General features: G+C 54.4%; 1 protein-coding gene and 1 long non-coding RNA gene across 7 annotated transcripts in view; one reads left to right on the top strand and one right to left on the bottom strand.

Annotated features, from left to right (window-relative positions):
• The window catches only part of ST14 (ST14 transmembrane serine protease matriptase), a 24,074-nt gene extending 4,735 nt beyond the window's left edge, over positions 1-19,339 (top strand). For 4 of the 6 annotated variants that reach the window (XM_068659425.1, XM_068659423.1, XM_068659424.1 and 1 more), the window contains exons 2-19: positions 6,782-6,941; positions 7,149-7,276; positions 7,818-7,888; positions 8,360-8,520; positions 8,980-9,015; positions 9,451-9,688; positions 9,923-10,062; positions 10,485-10,582; positions 11,130-11,239; positions 12,150-12,280; positions 12,571-12,675; positions 13,661-13,768; positions 14,196-14,309; positions 14,502-14,627; positions 15,009-15,195; positions 16,671-16,930; positions 17,216-17,352; positions 17,908-19,339. In XM_068659425.1, coding sequence (XP_068515526.1) covers positions 6,785-6,941; positions 7,149-7,276; positions 7,818-7,888; positions 8,360-8,520; positions 8,980-9,015; positions 9,451-9,688; positions 9,923-10,062; positions 10,485-10,582; positions 11,130-11,239; positions 12,150-12,280; positions 12,571-12,675; positions 13,661-13,768; positions 14,196-14,309; positions 14,502-14,627; positions 15,009-15,195; positions 16,671-16,930; positions 17,216-17,352; positions 17,908-18,069 — 2,469 coding nt within the window. In that variant the 5' untranslated portion in view covers positions 6,782-6,784 and the 3' untranslated portion in view covers positions 18,070-19,339. Of the gene's footprint in view, positions 1-2,746; positions 2,771-6,781; positions 6,942-7,148; positions 7,277-7,817; positions 7,889-8,359; positions 8,521-8,979; positions 9,016-9,450; positions 9,689-9,922; positions 10,063-10,484; positions 10,583-11,129; positions 11,240-12,149; positions 12,281-12,570; positions 12,676-13,660; positions 13,769-14,195; positions 14,310-14,501; positions 14,628-15,008; positions 15,196-16,670; positions 16,931-17,215; positions 17,353-17,907 lie in introns of those variants that run through there. The other 2 variants (XM_068659422.1, XM_068659421.1) reach the window with 2 other exon arrangements.
• On the bottom strand, positions 18,571-23,785 carry LOC137843781 (uncharacterized). The gene is made up of 3 exons (XR_011089680.1): positions 20,654-23,785; positions 19,996-20,102; positions 18,571-19,835 (listed from the first exon to the last, which is right to left on the bottom strand). It is a non-coding gene; the product is annotated as an uncharacterized lncRNA (long non-coding RNA).
• Between the last annotated feature and the right edge of the window lie 42 nt (positions 23,786-23,827).

Genomic DNA, 23,827 nt, shown 5'->3' with positions numbered 1-23,827 from the left:
TCATTCCCCAGGAATTACAAAGTCTTACAGCAGTGATTTTTTTTCATGTAACAGAAACACAAATAAATGTGGTCACTTCTATGAGCTGCTGCGTTGCATGACACAGCTGCGTTGATAAGCCCGGTGCGGGGCAGCAAGCCAAGCCCGTGCTGTCCTGCGCAAACATTAACTTAGTTTCTTCCGTAATTAACCTAAAGGAATTGAGTTTCTCGCATGACTCAGGATGGTCACAAGACAACTGAACGCTATAGAGACTTGAGCTGGAGATCTGTGCGTGGGATAGGTGTGTGACCTGTGCCTTTCACTGTCACACTTACCCTCAGAGCCTGGAAGGTGGACAGTCTGTCTGGAGGACACTCTGTCCCTTATTTCCTGCTCCCTTTTCCCTCGTCAGTTCGGGTGCCATCGTTTTATAGTGCAATTGCCCTTAATAAGGAACTGCTGAAGAAAAATAAAACACTGGCAAAGTTTCCAAAGTGTTTTACTGCCAATATTGGGGCAACACAGTGTGAATGTGCCTTAAAGAAACACAGCTCTTCTGTTTGCTGTTTCCATGTATTTCTTATCAAGAATTTGAGAGAATATTGTTCTTATCGGCTTTCTTTCTGGAGCAGTACCAGGGCTTTCAGCAGGAGTTGGTGCAGGCGTCGATCTCGAGAGCAGTGGAGAGCTGTACCTGAGCTACTGGGGTGAAGTGAGTTGCACGCTGCACACCGTGTCAGCAGCCTTTAGGTTTTGTTAGTGTGTTTGCTTTTGTTGTTGTTGGGTTGGTGGTGGTTTCCAGTTGGAAACTTTCTGTTTCCTCTTATGCCAACACCATAAAGCTGGTCTTGGCTTTCAGTGTGATCTGGGAGACTTGGGGTTTTGAAAAAAAACAACTCTCTGTGCTCTTCCTGCACAGCAACAGGTTAGCCCCGCATGGTGTAAACCCCTGGAGGGTCCCTAAGATCTGAACTGCCCTTCTGAAATGTCCATTTCTCTGCCTCGGCTAGGCTCAAGGAACGCACTCGGTGCTAACGTACTGCTTGGGCCGTAGCTTCCCTTTCTGCACCCCCATCAAATCTCAGGCTTGAAAGAATAAAATACGTTTCCAGATCTGCAGTGGGAAGTGATGGTGTCCACAGTCTGCTCAAATAGAAACGTGAGGGACTTGTGCCCCCTCCAGAAGAGGGAACTTTGATGCAGCAAAGCAGCTGGACGTGGTTGTGAGCAGGGATGGGAGATCCACGAGCCCACCCCCTCGATCCTAAAGGCTGCAGGGTCCCAAGCTCTGAGCCAGTTGGTGAGTCGAGGGGTTTAATTCCTCCCAATTCCAGTACCATGCTGCTCATGTGATGTTTGTTTCAGATTTTATTGAACACCTCCCGAGGCAGGTGTGGCTGCAAAAGGGCAGGTGGGAATTGCCTCTCGGATCACAGCCCGGGAGCTGAAGGGTGTAATTACCTGAGAGTCAAGCCACACGGCCTGATGACTCTGCTTCATCTGAGACCTCTCCCAGGTTCCTTTCCTTGGCCATGGACACTTGTGTCAGCCTTTTGCAAAGTTTTTGCTCCAGGTTTGCACAGGACAGAGGGAAGGAGCCAGGCTGTGGAGAGAGGGCTGAGAGCAGAGCCTGGGGACACTGCCTTGGCTCTTCCCTCCCGTGATCTGTGTGGATCTGTGGCCTGAAAACCAGCCTGTGTGCGAGATACTGATCCCAAAGGTGCTTTGTAAACCTCCCCAAAACCTCTTGCTGGGGAGAGAGCTGGCCTTTCTGGGATTCCCCATTGCAGGAAGATCTCTGCTTTCCAGTAAAACATCTCCAATACCGAGTATGCTGTGGCAGTTCCCACCCTCCCCGTGGATTTCCTGCTGACAGAATTAGTCACTTCAGCTTCTGGTTTGTCCAGTCGGGCGGATTGCAGTTGCTGTCTAAAAATACGTCGAGTGGCTGGGTTACGGAGGAGTGGAGAGCTCTGCACAGGACTTCTCCCGGAGCTCTCATCGCCGAGGAGCTGCATGCAGGAGACCTCTGGGCACAACGTGAATCCCTCCGTGCACGCTCCTTTCCCAAGCTTCCTCAGGGAATTTCTACTCGGGGGGGAAACCAAGGTGTGCAAGAAGCGGAGCACACACTGGAACCAGATGTAGAACATAGGATTCCCAAACCATGATTTGTTTGTTGGAAAATCGAGGTTTTACAAAGATGGGAGGAACTCTGGTTCCCCACACAGCTCCAGCCTGGGGCTCGGAGCACTAGGCGAAGGCTCTGCTGCTGTTCCCTTGATCAGCGTGGACTGTCACTTGCTCTTCCAGCTCAGGAGGACGCTTGGACAGTTAAGACTTAATTCCCAACTCATTACCACCCCCAAGGGATATTTTTGGGAAACCCAAGCACATCCTGATACAGAAGCTTTTGTCATCTAGCGGCTTTTGGCTTGTGCAGAGGGAGTTTGCTGCTGCCAGGCAGTCCGGTGGTGGTGTGTCCTGGCTCCTCATCCCCGTGGGGATTTCTTTCTGACTCCTCCACCTGATTGGCATGAGACTTCCCTTCCAGGGCACCGCACCAGCCCAGCTGATGCTCCAGCCAGAAACCTCCGTTCCTGCTGCAGGGAGCAGTGACGTTGAGAACCGAGTGAGGAGGAGCAAGAGGAAGTAACTGGGCCTGTGACTAACACGGAGAGAATATCAGGAAAGGTTTTCTATTAATGTTTATAGAAGTAGTTTCATTGAGACAGGTGAGAGGAGTCAGTTTGTGCTGGCGACTGCTTCTTGGGGAGCCATGGACAAGGTGAGAGCAGGACGTGCGTTCACATCCTCCCTGATTTCTATCTGCAGATGCGTCGTGATGAAGGGAATGCTCAGTATGTGCCAGGGAAACATCCAGCAACTGTGAGCTAAAGGAGATAAAACGTCTGGGTGCCTCTCGGTTTAACTGTGATCTTTTGACTCTTTTTGCTTTTGATTCCGTCCGGTTTCTGCCTAACTGAGAGGAGTGGTGAGCAGCACGAGCTGTGTCTCCGTGACAGGTAGGAGAGGTAGCAGAGGGGATGTGTGGCACGATGCTTGTGAGGGGCAGAGGCTGAGCTGTGCTGTTCGGACACAGACACGTCTGGTCCTAAGGTCAGCCGGGTGCTCTTCGTGCTGAGCAGGGCAGGGGCGATTACTCAGAGGTCAGGACGGGGCCTCGTCTGAAATCTTCCTGGCACAATCTGATCCAGCATTCCCGTAGTGCTTGGGAGATGCTTCAGATCCTCCGTATGGATGAGGTTCTCCGCAGGGATCAAAGGTCGTGCAGCAGCTTTGCTAAAAAGCCTGACACGAGTGTCAGAGGAGGCTGGGGCCGCAGTGGTGGTCTTAGGTGTGAGTGTGGGCAAGAGGATGAGGCCTGGTGCTCCAAGCAGAGGGCAGGGGCAGGAACCTGTTGGAATCCATTCTCGTATCTGACTCTGATCGCTGGGTGACATCTAGTGAGTACAAATATCAGTGAGTGCTTATGCACCTTATACAGGTGTAATGATAATAATGATAAATAATAATAACAATAGAATTAATCTCCCAAGAGTCCCCATGCTCCTTTAGTTCCTCTTGGTGCTGTGGATATCGCTGCTGTCTCAGCAGCAAACTCAGCTTTAATGCCCTTCATCCTTTTTTCTAAGGTAAGCAGAGACGTTGTCTAAAGAAAGATTTATTTGTAAGATCTTTTGCCTAACTCACTTTGGTTTTGCTGCAGCCGCAGGGTGGTGTGTGTGTGCTTTTGTGTAGAGGGGGAAGGAAACCGTGTTTTCTTTCTGATTTAATCACGCTAGTGGTTGTTCCTCTCTATGTGCTTTCTGCACAGATACAGCTGTGAGCTCAGAGGGTGTTAAAACGCTCCGGCCACGGAGCCAAGTGTTTCACAGCCTGACCTCACACAGCACTACCATAAACTTGCTGCCAAGCCCCAGGCTTCTCTGCCAGGATGGTTCCCTCACTCGGCTCGATGAAACTGAGCCCTGGGGAATCGTGCAGGGGGCTGAAGGTGCCTGCAGCCAGAGACGTGGCCACGTTCCTCCTCGCAGGGACTGGAGCTGGAGCGCATCGCATGCGCTGAGCGATGCTGGCCGGTCAGTCAGCGCCTGGGGAGGAGGATGCTGGCTCTCTGTGCTCAGTCACCTGTGGTCACCACTGCACAGATGGCAATACACCACTTGAATCAGCTTCCTCAGGGCGGTCAGGCTTTGAATAGGGGTTTCTTTGCGCTCCCAGCTGCTACAGGAGGCGCGATTTCTGTGCGTCATTTTACCACTGCTGCAACCCTTCAATATTAGGCAAGAAGCACAGGATCCCCCTCTCAGAGAAGAAAAGCCATCTGGCTGAATTCGACCTGCCAGGGGAGTGTATTACTGAGGCTGAGATTTAACAGCCTGTGCCCAGTTGTTGTTATCCACCCAGACACAGCATTCCCCTTGGAGCTGGGGCAGGAGGCTCCTCCTGCTCACCCCAGGAAGCCCAGGAGAGCTGCTGCATGAGCATCACTGAAGCCCTGGAGGTTGTTCTCTTGCCACAGGCTCCTGCAGGTGTTATAAGTGACTTAAATACCTTCCTTCTGCTAGCAGCAGCACATCGGGTGGTGTGTCAGGCTCTAGGCAACCCTGATTCCGACTGAAGAGTGTCTTGATCGGAGGCATAGGCGTGTATTTAATTTCCATTTGTGTGCCTCCTGTTGGAAGTTTCTTTGGTTTACATTTTCAAGTTTTCCCGTGTGATCGTGGAAGGCAAACAGGCGAGAGCACCCCTGTGGCACCGTCCTTGTGGCTTTGCAGAGCCTCCTCTTTCTCCTGGCGGTGGCTGGATGTTGATGACAGAAAGCAGTCGGGCACCTCGAGGTGCTGTGGTTTGGGCTGGTTTGTTTTTCGCAGTAATAAATAACCCAAACGGAGGCTTCCTTCCCCATGCTGTAGCAGAGAGCTGCTCAAGGATAAACGCAGCTTGTTCCGAGAGCAAGTGATGTGAGGACGCGTGGGCTGCTCTCATCTCGATGGCCTTCTAGGCAGTGTTGGCAGAGGATTAAATGTACGCAGCCCAACAGCAGCGGAGGGTAAGGTGCTTCCCCTGCCCTGTCCCCGTTGGTTTGCGTAGGGGCCTCAGGCTAACATGTCATGAGAGGCTGTGCTGAAGTGTGGAGGCTGGGAGGAGCCTGGAAAAAAAAAAAAATGATGTGGCAGGAGAGGACAGAGGTTGGGTAAGGGAAGGGCAGGAGGAGTGGGAAGGTGATGCAGGCGGATGGGCTGTCCTGCAGGGAGCATCGCTCATCGGGAGGGTGCCGTAGGCTCAGAGGTCTCTGCCAACGTGCTGTGTGCTCTGTGTGCTTCTGGGTGTCTGTGACATTTGTCCTCGTGCAGCTGGTGATGTTTCTGAGCTCTTACACCGGCTGGCAGAGGGCAGGCAGCATCCGACCCGGGCTCACGTTTGCAGGGACGACATTTCCCCCTCGCAAAGTGCAGGAGTGTGTTTGGAAGCGGTGAGCGTGTGCCGGTAGGCTCTGTGTTGTCGTGTCCTTGCTGTCACCCAGAGCCTTGTGCCCCTGCCTGGCCACGCAGCCAGCGAGCTGCCAGATCCCAGTAGGGCTCGGGATGGAGGGGCAGTGGCAGGGACAGCGAGGTGCCCTCTTGCCCCCTGCTTTGGGCAGCTCACAGCGGCCAGAGGGATGCTCCTGCCTGGGCAAATTCCTGGCGTGTGGCTCTGCTCTCCCAGCTACACCCTCCGGATTTTGTAAGAAGAGCGTGAAGTAATCCCTCCTCCTCCTTGTACGGGCTGAGTGGACACGCGAGGCAAGCCTGTCTCATCGGGCAGCTCTGTGCTGGGAAGCGGGCTGTCCCTGCCGCCATGCCCCTTTCTGAGGATGGAGCACGCTGCTCCGATTCCCTCTCTGGCCGGCACAGGTAGCGTTGGCAAGGCAAGGATGGAAGAAGGTAAACCAGGGCCAAAAGGTGCAAGAAAGGGAAACTCCTGGGCGCTGAGGGCTTGCTGACATCCCTCCCTGTCCAGTGGTTTCATCCTGTGCCTGCAGAGCAGCAGGGTGCTTATAGCTGTGTGCTGCAGGTGGCATCCCTTGCTCCCGGGTGGCTGCCTCGGAGACCTGCCCTTTATTTTCCAGCACGCTTTGTCCTGAGAGCCTGGCTGTGGGGATTCGTTCTGTGGCCGGCTTTTTGTTTTATTTCCTTTCCCAGGTGTTTGCTGCGAGGGGGAAATCCAGGCAGGGTTGTAGGAGTTTTGAGCAGACACACAGAGCTGTGTGGATGTGTGGGGAGGAAGTAGCTCGTTTTCTTCATTTACAGGAATGTTATTTATAGCCTGCCGTGTCTGTCGGGGTGAGGGTGACACGCCTGCCACATAGCAGGCATTTCGGGGGGTTGGACCCGTGTCTGTAGTTTCACCTGCTGGGAGGTAGAGATCTTGGAGGTCCTGGGGCTGTGACCTGCTGTGGTCACGGGGTGTGCGGGGCCTCGCCCCGGAGTTTGCTCGGATTGATCACCTTGGATCATGCCCAAAAGGAAGCACCTACTTCCTTCTGGTGAGTGAGGAAGAGGCACGTGCTAGCACTGCGTGTCTGCGAGCAGAAGCCTTCGGGGCTTGGTCTGCCACTGGTGGCTGCGGAGCTGCTGGCACCAAGGCGCCTTGTGCTCTTGGTGATGCTCTGAGGCCACAGCTCTGTGGTTCTGCTCCATCCTTGCGTGGCAGACTGCCCTGGGGTTGGGCATCTGCAGAGCAGGCTCTGGGAATGGCATCTCCATTGTCCTGCTCTCCCTGCCCCTCCTAGGACATGAACAACGTGGAGGAAGGGGTGGAGTTCCTCCCAGCCATGAACTCCAAGAAGATGGAGAAGCGTGGCCCGAAGCGACGTGTGGTCGTTGCCATCATGATCGTTGCCTTTCTGCTCATCTCCCTCGTCATCGGCCTCCTGGTTTGGCACTTCAAATGTGAGTGTGAGGTTCAACCAACTCCAAGGGGTTGGGTGGGGGCATGTCCCAGGAGCATATCCCTGCTGCTCTGGGCTCGGGGGAGCTTCGTTACCGTGCGTTGCTCGCATGGGACCTTAGCAGCAGTGACAGCCAGAGCTTCCAGAAAGCAGGGAGCCCGTTTCTGCTTCTTCTGACTGCCTTTCTCCGTGAAATGTCGCCTTCCAGATAGGAAAGCGCCCGTCCAAAAGGTTTTCAACGGCCACCTGCGGGTTCTGAACTGGGATTTCATTGATGCCTACGAGAACTCCAGCTCACCAGAGTTCACCATGCTGGCCAAGAAGGTGAAGAGCACGGTAAGAGCTCTTGGATCCCTCCACCTGCTTTTTTTTTTTTCTCTTGCCCTGTGGCCACAGGGTTGCTGCTTGTAAGGCTGCTTGGAGCTGTCTCGCTCCTCCTAACTCTCCCTGCTCCTCACGAGTTGTTTGACTCGCTGAGCTGCTCACGGGGAGCCTGCCTTTCACCTGGATTTTGGTGTCACAGCTCCGCCCCGCTGCCGCTGTGCCTCCCTGCCCCTGCAGCTCAGTGTGCCTATGGGGCTGCCTGGGCAAACCCCAGGACCAAAGGGAGAGCCAGGTCTGGCGGTCAGGGTCAGAGAAGAAATGCAGCTCTGCAGCTGAGCAGGCTTTGGGGCTGGGGGCTGAGGCCAGAGCTGGCTTCAGGAGTCAGGACACTTCTCCCTTCTCCTTCTTTCAGCTCTCCTTCTTCCGCTTTTTGGCCCCTGCAGGTTCCTGCACCCCAGGGATGCTGGGTATGTGCTCTGATTTTCCTCTGTCTGTCTTTAGCCTTCCACCCTCCTCACTTCTAGCCGTGCTGAACTCTTTAAACTCCTTTTAGGTGGAGGAGATCTACAGGAGTCATCCAGATATTGGCCCATACCACAAGGAGACAGTAGTAACTGCGTTCAGGTGGGTGTCAGGAGATGCTGCCTGAGGGTGGGAGTGTAGGGGGCAATTCTGGGGTGTCCCATGGCCATAGACCTCTTTGCTGGGCTGCTCCAGAAAGAGGTGACTACTGAGGAGCAGTAGCCACTCCAAGTGACATTTTAAAGGGTGGGCAGTGAAAAGCAACCTCAAAAGCCTTGTGCCGAGACAGCGTATTTTGTCTGTTTCTCACGAGGAGAGGTCTTGGGGAAGTCAAGGTGTGGCGCAGTACAGCCCCGTGAGCCACCACGGCTGGTGCCTGGCAACTCGGGAAGGGATTCCACAGGCTGGTGGAGGCCTCTGCTGGGCTGCAGTTTGCTCAGCTTGTTATTGAGATTCCCTTCCCCATGGCCATCCTCCATAAAGGGCTTACCAAGTAGCCTGGCCCTCTCTTCTGTTATATCTGCCCTCCTGTGTCTGGCCTTGCTCTCATCCCGTAATCGCTCTCCTCTGCAGCGAAGGCAGCGTCATTGCCTACTACTGGTCAGAGTTCGTCGTCCCCAAGTACCGCGAGAAGGATCTTGACAGGGCCATGGCGGACAAGCAGAGCCTGATCCAGAAGCTGAACCCGCGGCTGCGAAACCCCGTGCTGAAGGTGGAGTCGATTGTCGCTTTCCGTGAGTGCTGTCTCAGTGACTCCTGGGCCTCTGCGTGGGACAGGGGAGGACGGGGGACTCTTGGTGCCTGGCGTGTCACTGGAGGGGTTTTGCTGCCAGCTGCACCCCTCCTTTGGGTGCCTTTGGCTGCAGGGGCGGCTTGAAGGGTGAGCGTAAGGACCCCACTTGGTGGTCCACAAAGATGGAGGAAGCTGTGCGCATTGCTCCCGTTCATTTGAACACTGTCTTCTCCTCTGAGCCCCTCTGGAGAGGGCCAGGGATCAATCCTCCCTCCTTCAGGGGATAAGTTTGGTCACTCAGATTCCTAGGGCACGCACTGGGGCTCTGCTCGTGGAGGCAGGGGAAGGAGCAGCTCTTCCCTGGTCAGATTGCCATGCAGACCCCAGAGACCTCTGCAGCTTTGCGCACAGTGACTTCCTACAGCTCACAGGATGACACCACTTCTGTTTCCTCCTGCAGCTGCTGACCCCAGCATTGCTCAGTCTTCTCGGGACAGTAAGTACAGCTCTTCTTCAGTCTCCCAATGGCCTCTCTGCATCCCCAGGGGTCTCCAGGGTGGTGATTTGCATTCTGGGGTGAGGAGGTGCCTGAAACGGGGTGCTCTGCCTGTGGGGCAGACCTCCATGTGCTGCTTGGAGCTGCTTTGGGGTTGGCCAGACGTGCTGTTATCTAGCAGTGGTGGGCGGCCCAGTCTGTCCTTCCCTTTTGTAGATGGAGGGAGATAACAAGGGTGCTCCCTAAATGAGGCATCTCCCCAGGGACGCCCTGCAGGCAGGCGAGGAACAATGAGTGCCACGCTCTGCTTCTTGGGAAAAGGCAAATCAAAACCTCAACGTGTCTGCTGTCCTCTTCCTTGAACCCTGCACCCATGGGAAAGATCTCTCTCCTTCCTCATTTGTCCTGCTAACTCTTCCCCATTCTCCTGGGCAGATAGCTGCCTTTTTGCCCTCCACGCCAAGGAAGGGGAGATCACCAGTTTCACCACGCCGGGGTTCCCCAACAGCCCGTACCCCAACAACGCACGCTGCTACTGGACACTGAGGGCGGATGCCAACTCTGTCATCAGCCTGACCTTCAGGACGCTGGAACTGGAGCAGTGCACAGACGATGGTGACTACATCAAGGTGTACAACTCTCTGAGCCCCGTGGAGCCCCACGCTTTGGTGAGGTGAGCAGAGCATCTCCAGGGTTCGGCACTCCTCCATGGGGTGGGGAGATAGGGAAGAGGGTGATTTGTGTTAGCTCCCCATTAAGTTTCTGTATGGCAGTGGTGTGGCAGGGTGATGGTGAGCTGCACAGAAGTGCTGCTGGGAGCGGGGCTCCTGTCCCTGCTCCTTGGTGCTCGGTGCCACTGGAGGCTCTCTCTGCAGCTGTCTAATACATTTTGTTCCTTCCTTCCTAGGCTGTGTGGGAATTATGCTCCTTCCTACAACCTGACCTTCCTGTCCTCCCAGAACGTTATGCTCGTCACATTGATTACCAATAAGGAGGGGAGATTCCCTGGCTTTAAGGCTGAGTTCTTCCAGCTCCCAAAGACGAAAGGTGGGTATATGCCTTGGCCCAGTTTCCCTCAGCATCTCTCTGCCAGGGGCAGCTGTGGCTGCAGTCAGTTTGCCAGGGATGTTTCCAGGGCTGGGAGATGTGGATGCAGGTCTCACTTTGGCTCTTTGAGCCTGCCTTGTCCACAGTGCTCTTGGCTGCTGTAATGATGTCCTGTGAGGAGGGCAAAATAAGAATTATGTTGGATTAGACATGCAGATAGATGTATGCAGGAAGCACCTAATTGATCTCCTGGGTTCTCTCCAAGTCTTGGAGCAGGAGCTTTCTCTAGAGATCAACTTAACCTTGTTAGAGGCTGATGCATCTGCCTCTTTTCCTGCCCCAGGCAATAGCCAGCTATGCCTTGGGAAAGCCACATCTCTTTGAATTTCTAACCTGTTTTCATCTTCCTACTTATCTTCCAGTCTGCGGTGGGACCCTGAAAGGAGAGAGCGGCACCTTCACTACTCCCTTTTACCCAGCACACTACCCCCCAGCCTTGGACTGTGTCTGGAACATCGAGGTAACACAGTCCCCTCTTCGCCTTAATTAGTCTGTCAAATAAACCTGCTTATGCAGGACACAGTGCAAATGAGCTCACAGCAGATGCTGCCTGGAGGCTTAGTCTGACGTGGCTGGAGGGAGGCTTTAGGACTGGTGTCAAAGGCAGAGGAAGCTGAGAGAGGCCTGAACCCCGTGTGACTCTCACTGTAGCCTCCAGTCGCTGTAACTTTACACAAAGCACTTGAGGATTTGGGCTTCGGGGCAGACCTGCCACTTGCTGGTAAAATTGGTGGCAGGGCAACCTGGGAGAGCAGGCACTGTTGACAAACACCTGGCTTCAGCCTCTGTTTTGTGCTTCTTTAATCTGGGATCCTGGGGTCAGCAAGCCAAGTGACTGAATGACAAGGGGAGCAGTAATGGCTTTTTGGGAAGGGAGTTTTTCTGTTGACTTCTTTCCTTTTTTGGTTGTCTTCTGTCCCTCCCCTCAAACACAACCTTTAACCCATGAAACTTATTCCCATTTTCTGTGCCTCAGAAAACCTGCATGCCTCTGCTTCCATCCTCAGGTTCCCTCTAAAAAGAACGTGAAGGTGCGTTTCAACATGTTCTTTGTGTTGGAGCCGGGGATCCCAGTCAGCTCCTGCCCCAAGGACTATGTTCAGATCAACAACACGAGGTAGGCATCAGGCTGTCTGTCTGACCTGTGGCTTTGGTCCTTGGAGGGGCTGCGTTTCGTTATATGGCACCTTGTGCATTCCTTAAACTTGCCGGGGGAGCAGAGGTGCTGAAGCTTTTTGGAATATGATGAGGCAGAAGAGTGCTTGGGTCTGACCTGCTCTCAAAGCTCAGTGCCCAGTCTGGAGATCAGACAATGGGTTTGTTGCATGCTGCAGCTGAAAGAAAAAAACAAAACAAAACAGAAAGGCAGGCTGTGGAGTATCACATCTTAGGCATCACATGCAGAAAGGCAGATCCATGCAGAAACATCTGGCCTGATTTTGCTTGAATGGGTATTTCTCCATTATTAGGGTGACTGCATTGCATTCTGTGATGCACTCACTGTTACATTTACTGTTAACTCTTGCACAACCTAATGGCAGCTGGACCGAAAATGCAGCTTGGTACGGCATATGGGAAGTGAGCAGGGTTGTTTCACAACATTCTGGGTGAGAGAGCTGGCCCTTCCCTGAGGAGAAAGAGTTTCAAAGTCAGAATCTGTGGCTGCAATCCTTCTAGTTCCTGCAGGGGTGCCTGTGTAAGGGGGTTTCCTACCAGCCTGCCGTGGGGTGGGATCCTGGGGCTTTAGAGGCTGCACACACCCAGAGACCTGATGGGTCCAAGATCAGAGAGAGAGCAATCAGCATGACATCACAGATCTAGATGAGCTTCTGCCCGGCTGTTTTCAAGGCCCCAGCTTTCTGCCAGATGCAGCAAATTTCAGCTCCTGTGTGCGGCCCTGCTTCCTTCTGCCTAAGCTGGGCATGAGGAGTTCCTTCTTTCTGGCGATGGAGAATGCAGGGGTGGAAGAAGGGCTGCTCAGTGCTGATCTATAGCACTGCACTGGTCTTTGTGTTGTCTCCCTTCAGGTACTGTGGGGAGCGTTCCCAGTTTGTGGTGGCCAGTACCACCAACAAAATCGAGGTCCGGTTCCACTCAGACCTGTCATACACAGACACCGGCTTCTCTGCTGAGTACCTGTCCTACGACTCCAGTGACCGTAAGTTGAAATGTTGAGGCTGCAGAGGGAAAAAAATTTGCCAGATGTCTGCTGCAGACTAGATAACTTCTCCTCTGCTGCCCTGTAAATCATGAAGCACACTTTTTGGGGCAACAGGAGCACGTCTTATTTTCCTGCGAACCTCCTTGTATTCCTCTGTTCTGAGGAAAAGCTGTTTTTAATGGTGGATGCTGTAAGCAGGCCGCCCAGAGCACTAGGACTGTTGTGTGCTTCGGGGAAGTGCCACAGACTGAAGGACTCACGTCTTTTACCCCTTTCCTCCCTCTCAGCCTGCCCTGGCAAGTTTGCCTGCAACACGGGCCGCTGCATTGAGAAAAGCATGCGCTGCGACGGGTGGATAGACTGCGTAGATGGCAGTGACGAGAGGTCCTGCGGTGAGTCTGTCCTTTCTTTTGGCTTTTATTCCGAAGGGTGCACCGCCCCAGGGGGCTGGGGGTGGTGCTGGGCTAACGTGCTGTGCTGAGCCCTGCGGGTGAGCTGCCTGCCTGCCTTGCTGGCTAGCACCAGTACTGCCTCACCCTGCACGCCAGAGTGAGAGGCCATTGGTGCGGGGATCAATTTGGGATCCTTTCCAATATAGGAGACGCGGGTTCATGTCAATCTAGGCCTCTCCCAGTGGGATCTCCCCTGCTTTCCAGTCCCTCCCAACTGGGAATGTTTTCCCATTTAGTCCTCCTGGCTCTTGAGGACTTGGCTGTCTGAGCTGGGTGGATGCGTTGTGTTATGGAACTGGGCAGGAGCTGCAGAGTACATGTGGAAAACCCGTGTGATACTACATGGGTGTTGTTTCTTTGTGCAACAGTTTTTCCTCTTGGATTCACAGAGCAATCCCATAGAAAATGTGATTGTCCAGGGTCTGAAGTTAATTAGAGATGAGAGCCTCTCCTGCTGTGGGTTCTTGGTGCCAGGTCTGGGGCTGTTTTCTGAGGGAGTGTGCTGCTGGCCTGGCTGCCCTCTCGCTGCCCTGGGTGGTGAGGGGCCACCCTGGTGATCTGGGTATCTCAAGTGCTCTCCCACTGCTACAGCAACGTCTCTCATTCCAGTGCTGCCTCTGCCTGTCCTGCTGCTGTTAGGCTGGTGAAATGTGAGCTTCAGCTTTACTGTTAGATGAAGACATTTTAGCTCTCCAGATAGTCGTGTCTGCTGGGCAGTGGAAATACCGTGTTATAGCTCAAGGGCATGTGTATTTATGGACGTGTGCTTGTTCTGGTGCACCTGTTCCCATGGGCTTGCAGACCCACTGGGGGAGCCACCCAGATCTTCCTGTGACGTTACGGTGGGCGCAATGGCAGATGTGTGGCTGGTGACCCAGGGGTGCCTTTGCAGGCCCTCCCCTGATTTCTCTCTGTCCCTTTGCAGTCTGTACCGAGCAGCAGTTCAGGTGCCAGAACGGCTGGTGCAAGCCCAAGTTCTGGGTCTGTGACAACGTGAATGACTGTGGCGACGACAGCGACGAGCTGCAGTGCAGTAAGTAACTTCCCTGCAGGCACAGGGCTGAGGGCTTGAGCAAGGTGAAGGGGGCGATGGAGGCACATGGGGCGGAGGAAGCCAAGTGCCGTGCTGGAGCCCAAAATGGTATGGGGAGGCCTCACCTGGAACACTGTGGGGTAGCTTTCCTTGAGACAACACAGGAGCCTCAGGTGGGAGCTTGAGGATGAGTAAAAGCGTAAGAAACATAACGTTTTGGGAAAGGAAGGATTGCATAAATTGGTGGCGTGTAGTTTAGAGAAGAAAAGGCTGGGGGCACAGGCAATGGGTGTTTGTGTTGTAGCTGCAGAGGCTTCACCTGCCCTAGGGGAGAGAGAGGTGGATGCAGCCATGTAGGTTTTGTGCCCTGCACCTCCCCGGTGAGGTGTCAGTGCCTGGCTGTTCTCAGGAGCTGGTTTTTCCCCAGATTGTGGAAACAGCAGCTTCAAATGCAACAACGGGAAATGCATCCCCAACACACAGAAGTGTGATGGCAAGGACGACTGTGGAGATGGGAGTGATGAAGGCAGCTGTAACAGAGGTGAGGATGGGTCTGCAGGGGACCTCGTTTGAAATGCAGCCTCTTGTGGATGTGCTCATGGCTGGGCATCCTGGAGAGCATTCCTGCATCTGGTGGCAATGTCCTGGGGAGGGCACAAGTGGTGAAGGGCCCCTGAACATCACGATTTTCCCAGAACTGGCACTAATCCTGCTCTCTTTGGCCTGCCTGAAGCAGGTACAACAGTCACCTGCAAGGAATACACGTACAAGTGCCGCAGCGGACTCTGCATCACCAAACAGAACCCAGAGTGTGATGGTGAGAAGGACTGCGAAGACAATTCTGATGAGGACAACTGCAGTGAGTACCCAAAGGGGGGACATGGGTTTCTGGGCTGGACCCCTCAGATAAACACCTAAGTAGGGTGGAGAGAGCCCCTGGGCATTTCTACACAACCATTCAGATCTGGAAATAGCTGAGCAGTGTTGTGCTGAGTGTCTGTGTTGTACATTTAGAGAGGGCTCACACTGATATCAGACAATAATTTGTCTACACATTTACTGTCTTGGCCAGTAAATGCTTTAGCAAATTCAGTGTTTGTGCTCTTTAGCTGATAGCATCAGCCATCCCTGGTGTAGGTAATGGGGCACTTGTGCTGCAGGAGATGTCCCAGAGGAAAGAAGGGGAGGTGCTGAACAGAAACCAGAGTATTTAAGTGCCCCCTCTCCTTCCTCACCCCAGACTGCGGGATCCGCTCCTTTACTAGGAAGTCACGGATCGTCGGCGGGCAGAACTCGGACATGGGAGAGTGGCCGTGGCAGGTCAGCCTCCACGTCGCGGGCCAGGGCCACGTCTGTGGGGCCTCGCTCGTCTCGGAGACCTGGCTGGTGTCTGCAGCACACTGCTTCCTGCAACTGCAGGACGCCAGGTAGGTGGGAGCCCAAGGGCTGCTTCTGCCGGGCTCACTGAGCTGGGGACACTTTGCTGCAGGGCCTGGGGACACTTGTCTGTGACAGATTTTGGCCTTGGCCACTGCCTGATTTAACACTCTGAGACAGCTGGGTTTTGGGAAGAGTCTCGTAGTGAAGTGGAAGCAGACATTTGAAGTACACAAGTGTTTATTTGTTGAGATGTCAGATCGGTGCCCTGTGCTCTTGCAGTCACTACAGTGATTGACACGTGGTGGGATTCAAGGTGACGGGGCACCCAGACAGCTGCACGCCCACTTTTAGCCATTTGCTTGTCTCAAGAAGAAACAATATTTTTTACAGGCACTTCTCCAGGAAACTTTTTAAGATGGTGGGCAGGGTTCATGAGCTGGGACATCTGCACGAGCTCTGCAAGCCAGAGCCTCACACTGCCCCGTGCCTTGTGCCTTGCAGCTGCCACCTTATGCAGAGAAAAAGTCAGAAAGGCCAAAGCCCAGCACGAGCTCAGCCTGGCCACTATGGTTAAGGATAAAAAAAAAATGTTTTTATAAATACATTAATGGCAAGAGGAGGGCTAAAGAGAATCTCCATTCTTTACTGGATGCAGGGGGGAACATGACTACAGAGGATAAGGAAAAGGCTGAGGTTCTTAATGCCTTCTTTGCATGGACAGGATGGGTTGGTGGGCAGAGGCTAAGGGTTGAGGCTCAGGGCCGGGTCCTGCACTTTGTCCACAACAACTCCATGCAGTGTCACAGGCTGGGGGAAATGTGGCTGGGAAGCTGTGCAGAGGAAAAGGATCTGGGGGTGATGACTGATGCTCGCCTGCACATGAGCCAGCAGTGTGCCCAGGTGGCCAAGAAGGCCAGCGGCCTCCTGGCTTGTGTCAGGAACAGTGCAGCCAGCAGGAACAGGGAGGTGATCATTCCCCTGTACTCTGCTCTGGTGAGGCCGCACCTTGAGTGCTGTGTTCAGGTTGGGCCCCTCACTACAAGGACATCGAGGGCCTGGAGCGTGTCCAGAGAAGGGCTGTGAGCTGGTGAAGGGCCTGGGACACAAGTCCTGTGAGGAGCGGCTGAGGGAACTGGGGGTGTTCAGTCTGGAGCAGAGGAGGCTCAGGGCAGACCTCATTGCTCTCTGCAACTGCCTGAAAGGAAGCTGTGGGGAGCTGGGGGTCGCCTCTTCTCACAGGTAACCAGCGACAGGACCAGAGGGAATGGCCTCAAGTTGCACCAGGGGAGGTTCAGGTTGGAAACAAGGAGACATTTCTGCTCAGAAAGAGCAGTCAGGTGTTGGGACGGGTTGCCCAGGGAGGTGGTGGAGTCACCGTCCCTGGAGGTGTTCAAGGAAAGGTTGGATGTGGTGCTTGGGGACATGGTTTAGTGGGTGATATGGGTGGTAGGGGGTGGTTGGAGCAGATGATCTTGGAGGGCTTTTCCAACCTTAAGGACTCTGTGATTCTACCCGCCCCCAGCCAGTGGACAGCCTACCTGGGCCTGACCGACCAGGGCAACCGCAACGACGCCAACGTGCAAACGAGGAAAATCAAGCGCATCATCTCCCACCCCTACTTCAACGACTACACCTACGACTACGATATTGCTGTGATGGAGCTGCAGAGTCCTGTCACCTTCTCCTCTGTCGTCCAGCCCATCTGCCTGCCTGATTCCACCCACCAATTCCCTGTGGGCAAAGACCTGTGGGTGACTGGATGGGGAGCAACTGTGGAAGGAGGTGAGCGCTGGCAGTGGATTTGGGGCTGCGTGTGGCTGTAGGGAAAAGGGCAGATGGGAGATTCCAGCTTAAGCAGCTGAGTTTGCCTTGAGACTGGAATCAGATGAGGTTCCGCTGGGAGTACATGCAGTTCATGTCTCAGTTCTGCTGGGAAAATTGTATTAGGAAAAAGCAGGTTGTGGCAGAGCCCGGGTCCAAGAGAAGCACACAGGTTGATGTCTGCACAGGGGAGGGAACTGCTGCTCAAAACAGCCGTGTGCTTGAACTGTTCCTCTGTCCTTGCAGGCAGTGGAGCCAGCATCTTGCAGAAAGCAGAGATCCGGGTGATCAACCAGACCATCTGCAACCAGCTGCTGTCCGGCCAGCTGACGCCACGCATGATGTGTGTGGGGATCCTGACGGGAGGTGTGGATGCGTGCCAGGTAGGCAAGCGGTGCGACAGCACTGGTTCAGTGCTGTTAGCAGGAGTTGCAGCAAGCCAGGCCCCTTGCTCAGCACTATTTCTTCTGGCGCGTGGACTCGCATTCCCCCACTTAACACACTGCACAGCTATGTGGCTCCTTGGTTCAGACAACAGACAGATTGGAATGCTCGTCAGCAGCAAATTGACTTAGTCTCAAAAATGCTCCCCAGGTAGGAGAGGGGTGCAGCTGTCCTCTGCTTTATCACTGTTACTGAGCGCCATAGTTAGCAACACAGGCCATTTGTTTGGCTGTTTTTATTCTAGCATTTTGATTCATATTGCCACACTTAGATATCTGTTACAAATCTGTCCCATTCTTTCTTGATTCAGGGCGTGGCTAAATTGGAGTGGATGTGAGCAGGAAATTGTATTGACTTAATCTCAAAAATAACTCCAGGGTTCCCTTCAAAGGCCAAAGAATTATTTCATACTACTTTGTGATTGTTTTTGTCATTAATACTTTGCTGGACCTTGTACTGAGTCAGTGCTTACGGTACTGTTTGTTTTTGTGCAGGGAGACTCTGGAGGGCCACTGATCAGCGTGGAAGCCAACAGTCGGATGTTCCTGGCTGGTGTTGTGAGCTGGGGCGATGGCTGTGCACAGAAGGAGAAGCCTGGCGTCTACAGCCGGGTCACCGCGCTGCGAGGGTGGATCAAACAGCACACGGGCCTTTAGGGACACGCTCAGCCCTCCGTGGACACAAATGCCTCTTGTACACCGCCGGCTGGGCACTGACCCAGCCGCGACCAGCGGCCCCGTGGCATTGTCCTCCCTGCATGTGGCGGCGGTAAGCAGAGAGCTGCCTCGACTGTGAACTTCAACCCTCCCTCTACCTCGCTGCGAGTGAGTGCCTGGGACGCCCAGCCTTGGACAGTTGTCCATATTTAAAGCGTGTGTGTACCGAGCAGCCAGAGCTGCTGTAGTTTAGGCCTTAGTACTTCTACCCTGAACCCAAATCTCAGTTTAGAAATCAATGCCTAGGTATAAGAAATTTCCCTTTGTGGGCAAGCTTGTGCAGCTCCCATAAAGAACTTGAATGAACAGCCATTCAAATACATACAAAACTAAACTAAAAGACAAAAATATTAAAGATTTTTTTAAAAACTGTTTTTAGAGGCAAACTTTACTGTGACAGGTTCAAAACCAAGCTTCCAGAATATATTCCATCTCTTTCGCTTGTTTTTGAACTGCCATCTGCACCGCTTTGTCTGGTCTTCAGTGATGGAGGGTGGGGGGAAGAAGTTCTCAACGGGGTTCAGCCCTTTGGATCCCACCACTGGCACGGTCCCAGGCCGTGGTTTCCTGCCGTCCTTTGCCTGACTTAGCTTCTGTCCTCCTCTGCATCCGAGGCCTTGTGAGGATCCAAGGGCTGCAGCACTGAAGGAGAGCAGTAAGGCTGAAACGTGCTGCCACTCACCTCGAAGGAAACCACGCTGGGGTCTGCCAGCACGTCCTGGGTGCCAGCGTCTGCATTGAGGGCTGGGCAGGGTGGCCTTACCCATGTGCCTTAACACGATGCTCGGGGTTAGCTGGCAGCTTCAGCTGCTTGGTCCCACAGGGCAGCCCTGCACTCAGGTAGCTGTGGTGGACAGGACCACCACACAGTGACTTCCTCGCTGAAGGCAGCCTCCAGGGACAAGCTGGCGAAGGAGCTGAAGGGCTTGACTGAACGTGTTCCTGCAGCTTGTCCCTGCAATGACAATGTGGGTTGGCTCTGCCGGCTCCAAGGCTGACAGACACCAGACTCCTCCACTCTTTTTACTTTTGTAAGGAAAATACAACAATGTGACTTCTGAATGTGCTGATTTGATTTCTTTTTTTCTGTGTAGCCAGGTCCTTGCCCTAGAAGAGCACACTCCCATCGAGATTAGTCAGACCTGTAAATATATCGTTTTGTAAAACTCTATGAAGTGGAGATGCTCTAATAAACTGCGATATTTTCTAATCCTCTGGCTGTGTGGTTCTTATATGGTTCTTCATGGGCTTCTGTGGAGGTGCTCCTGAGACCCTGCAGCACAGATCCCTACTCCCAACCATTCCCTGTGACCAGCTCTCCAAGGAGGAGGCTGAGCATCCTAACTGGAAATACTGCAAAACCCTTTACCTCAGGCCCCAGTGTGCTGTTTCAGGCATCCCCAAGGACATCAGCCAGGTTCCAGTGTTTCCAGAAGCTGGAGAGGCCCAGGAGGGATTTTTTCACACTACTCCAAGCACAGCACACACGGAGGGGCGCTGAGCACTAACGTGAGGCAGTTCTGGAGCCAGCTTCCTACCTGGAGACACACAGGAGCATCCCCACAGCCCAGCACTCACCTCCCATCAGACTGCTGGGAGCTGGTGCAGGTCACCAGGCCGAGCTGCTGGGCTTCCCTCCACAGCTAGCACTGGTTGCATCTGGGCACGCAAGTGCACTGCCTGTTCCTCATGCAGGAAAGTGGGCCCTAAGGAAAAAACTGGAAAACAAACAAAAAAACCCACAGCACCAACTTGTTTCCAGCCTAGATACAGGGTGCAGCTGGTTTTGTGCAGCAGTGGCTGCTCTGTTCCTGCCCCCTTCTTTATCCAGGTGACAACAGGATTTTAACAGTTCCATAATCTCACCACCGAGAGCTTCCAAGACGCAGATGGCTGGCATGCTGGAAGTGTCCAGGCACTCCAGGAGCAGGGCTCTGAGGGTGTGTAGGGGACAGCCCCAGCCTCACTTATCCCTACAAAGAAACATTTTTAATATCTGTGCTTCCACAACACTGCAACAACATAAAAGCATTTACTGTGAGCCCTGATCTCTAACACAACACTGGCACCTGGGTGGCCCAGGGCTGGGCTGGGCGCCCCCGGCTGCAGCTCTCCCTTCTGGCCAAGCTCTCAGCAGCTCCCTCGGGAGTGATGCTGGCTCTGGCACAGCCGCCCTGAAGCCGTTTGCCAGATGTCCTGGTACAGGGCTCCTCTGCTGCAAGGCACGGCAGTGCTGGGAGTGTTTGGCTGCAGCGTGAGGGTGTGCTAAATCTGCTCTGCACCCCAAGGGACAGACTGCAGCAGGAGGACCCTGCCTGAAGCTGTCGCTTGTTCAGCTGCCTGTGGAGCCGGGCTGCGCGTTGCTGTGTTGCCCTGTGGCTGGCACCTCGTGGAAGGAAGCTGCTGTAGGTGCAATGTTCAGCTTCAACGCTGCTTCTGTGTCCAAACCACGCTCTGCAGGGACTGCTCAGGGGTCTTCCCTCTCCCCACACCCTCTTCTTGCAGTTCCTGTAGTTCCGCCTACCTCTGTCCGGTCTCATCACTGCGTGGCTCCAGGCATTGATGCGGATGAGTCCCACGCTGGCTGTGCTTCGTGTGCAGGAGCTGTCTGCTGCCCGCAGCACGGACAAGGCCCTGGAACAGAAAGGGGATGGGAACAGAAAAGTCATCCAGGCCCCAAAACTGCTGCTCCCACCTCCTGATCGATCGAGCTCCATCCAGAGGGGTCCTGCCTGCTCTGCAGGCAGGCAGGAAACAGCTGCTTTGCTAAATCCCCAGCCTTGAGCCCTCCTCAGCATGAGAACAGGAACCTGCCATGGGGCTGGAGCTGCCTGCCTCGGCTGGGGCACTGGGGGCTTCCACCCGCTGTGCCCACTGGTACAACAACACGGATGCGAGGCCACCTCTGAATTCCTGCAGGCGCTGGGCAGGATGTGGAATGGAACAACGGCCCTAACATTTAGGACTTTGTGCTGTCTCTCAGAGTTGGAGTGGGCAGGCCAGAGTCACTCTGCCCCCGTCACCCCCTGACCTTGGGAGGCAAGGCTCTTCCTCACACAGTCAGACCACAAAACCTGGCTTCAGAAGTTCCTCCCTGCACAGCACCAGCTCTGTGACAAGGCCTCGGTGCCCAGCACCGCTCCTCCCCAGAGGCCTGATCCTGCCCGTGTCTGATGCAGTGGATGTGACCCCAGAGCAAATTCCACGTTTCTGCATGCAGAGGGGCCTGGAGACCCTGCTGTAGGCCTCTTGTGGGACAGCAGCTTTTCCTCCTCCTCATTATAAATAAATAAATATCACCAAGTGAATATTCCACTGCTATTTTAGAAAAGACCGGCCGTCAGCCTGAGACTGCATTTCTGCTACCAGATGGCATGCAAGTGCTTCCACAAGCACCGAACACCAATTCCCTCAGCACTTTTCAAGCCATTTCTGCCCTTCTTGGTGAGGCACAAAGGCCCTGCAGTGCCTCGTCTCCTCCTTAAAAGCCCGATGACTGGCACGAAGCAGATGAGGGGCTCTGGGGAAACAGCTCAGTCCCCCAGCAGCAGGGTGGTCCTGAGAGGCTGGCTCCATGTGCAGCCCTGCCTCAGGCTGGAGCACACACAGCAGCAGTCGGTCTCGGCTATCGCTTGAGATAGGCTCTACACTAAGCATCATCTGCCCTGAATTACTGGGGGGAGAGAGGGGGGTGTTTCTTAAAAGCCTTTTTGGCTCACGCATCAAGTTCATCCCTGCTTTTGCCAGCACATTTCCTTTATGCCCCACACATATGCGTAACCAGACTCTGATTGTCTGCAAGGGGCTGCGCTCGCTTCTGCTCCAAGCCACCCCTCGGTGACCCCTGATAAAAAAAAATAAAAAAATCTCCTTCCGCCCACCACGGTGGGCTCCCAGTGTCACCCAAGGCAGAAGGGGGCAAGTGCAAGGCTGGTGTAACACCGGCTGATGCACGAGGGGGGTGAGCAGGGAAGAAAATGCTGCGTTCACTCCTGGCATTGCTTTGGGTGTGTGTTTACTGTGCCTGTAACACAAGATGAGTCTTGTTTGCATTGTGGTCTTGAGGGTTTGGCAAAGCCGAGCTCAAAGAAGTGGTTGGGAGGAGAGCCGAGAACATTAATGGATGGCTGAGCTATGACTCCAGCATCACCTTCACCTCACCAAAGACCAGTATCCTCAAAGCTGCCTCCAGGGTTTGATAACCTGTCTGTTGTACAGAGAGGAGAATGACTGCAATTCCCCCTGGAAGAGGGGGGAAACTGCCATTACAAGTGCTCTACCCCAAAGCTGTGCAAGGGCTCACTGCTTTGAAGCAGTGCAGTTACTGCTCTGGTTCCCACTGCCCAGTTTCTGTGCTCACCTGAGGACTCACAGGTACAACACAGCGCTGCAGCTCCCTCTCAGCTGGATGAAGCTCATGGCAGGGGCATCCAAAACCTCATACGTGAGGCAGGAGAGAAGCAGCCGAGCAGCAGAGCCCAGGTTTGCTGGCAGTGCCCAGTTCTCACCTTGGGTGTTGGCTTCCTGGTGCTGGCTGCTGACACGCTGCGGCCCCAGGAAGGGGGCAGAGAGCCCGAGGGAAGGTATTTTCCCAAGAGGATCCAATTTCCTCTTTCACTTCTCATGTTCTCACTGCTGTACCCAGGGCGTTTGCCAGCACGTCCTCTGCAAGCCCGTAGCTGTATCTCTTACGGGGAGGCACCTCAGTGAGGAAGCTCTGTGTAAGAGATAATTCCCTCCTCACATTCTCCTCCCTGCTGCTCTCCCTGCCTTGTTTCAGCCTGACATAGCATGGCAGGGAGGAGTGCCAAGGGGGGGATTTCAGCAGGACACAAAACATCACCGATTGTCCCTGTCCTGGGGACACTCAGGGGATGAGGGACTCCTGGAGGCCCAGCTGCACCCGGAGCAAACAGGCCCTGGGGGTAACAACAGCCATCCCACAGGCACGTTCCTCTCTGGTGTGCCCCTCTGGAGGTGACCCTGTCCCAGAGCCGTGTCACAAGGCAGGGTTAGGAAGGAAAACGCCTCCACTTTGGAGGGGACAGGGGCAGATGGAACCCAGGTGGGCACCTCACAGTGCCAGAGGGACCAGGCACACCCCAAGCGGCGTTCCCACAGCACCAGGTGAGGAAACCCCAATAAACTGGCCTGCCAAGCGCCCACTATGCACACCCAGTACAGGGGGGGCACTTGGAAACCTCAGCTCCTGCTCCAGCCCTTCATTGGGATTGAAAATAGACAGGGGAGGAAATAAAAGCCGGAGCAAGCCGAGCTGCGCCCAGGAGCACGGCCCCGCTAGGTGTCTCCCTCAGCCAAGGCACCGGGAGGCTCCCGCAGCACCACCACAGCGCCCAGGCCCGCAGCTGCACCACAGGCACCTCTCAGCAGGCCAGAGGGGAGGGAGCCAAGAGGAGCGAGTGGAGAGAGAAAGAATGAGCAGGCAGGGAAGGAAACTCGTGTAGGCAGCGCTGCATGGAGAGAGGCAGGCGGCCACAGCAGCTGGCCTGGCCTGCAAGGTGCCTCCGTGAGCTCCTCGTTTTTTGGGGAAAAGCGGCTCTGAATCAGCCCGGGAAGTCCCCTCCCTCGGGTTAAGGGGGCTTCTGGCCAAAAGCCCACTTGAGTTGTTTCCCCGTTCACCAGAAGGTCCCAAACTTTCCCCTCTGTAGTCATTCAGATCACAGAACTGAAAGGTGTT

This window comes from Anas acuta, chromosome 23, assembly GCF_963932015.1.
Source record: "Anas acuta chromosome 23, bAnaAcu1.1, whole genome shotgun sequence".
Taxonomy (NCBI): domain Eukaryota; kingdom Metazoa; phylum Chordata; class Aves; order Anseriformes; family Anatidae; genus Anas; species Anas acuta.
Note: the sequence above shows the minus strand (reverse complement) of the source record. Positions and strands in the feature narration are given on the sequence as shown.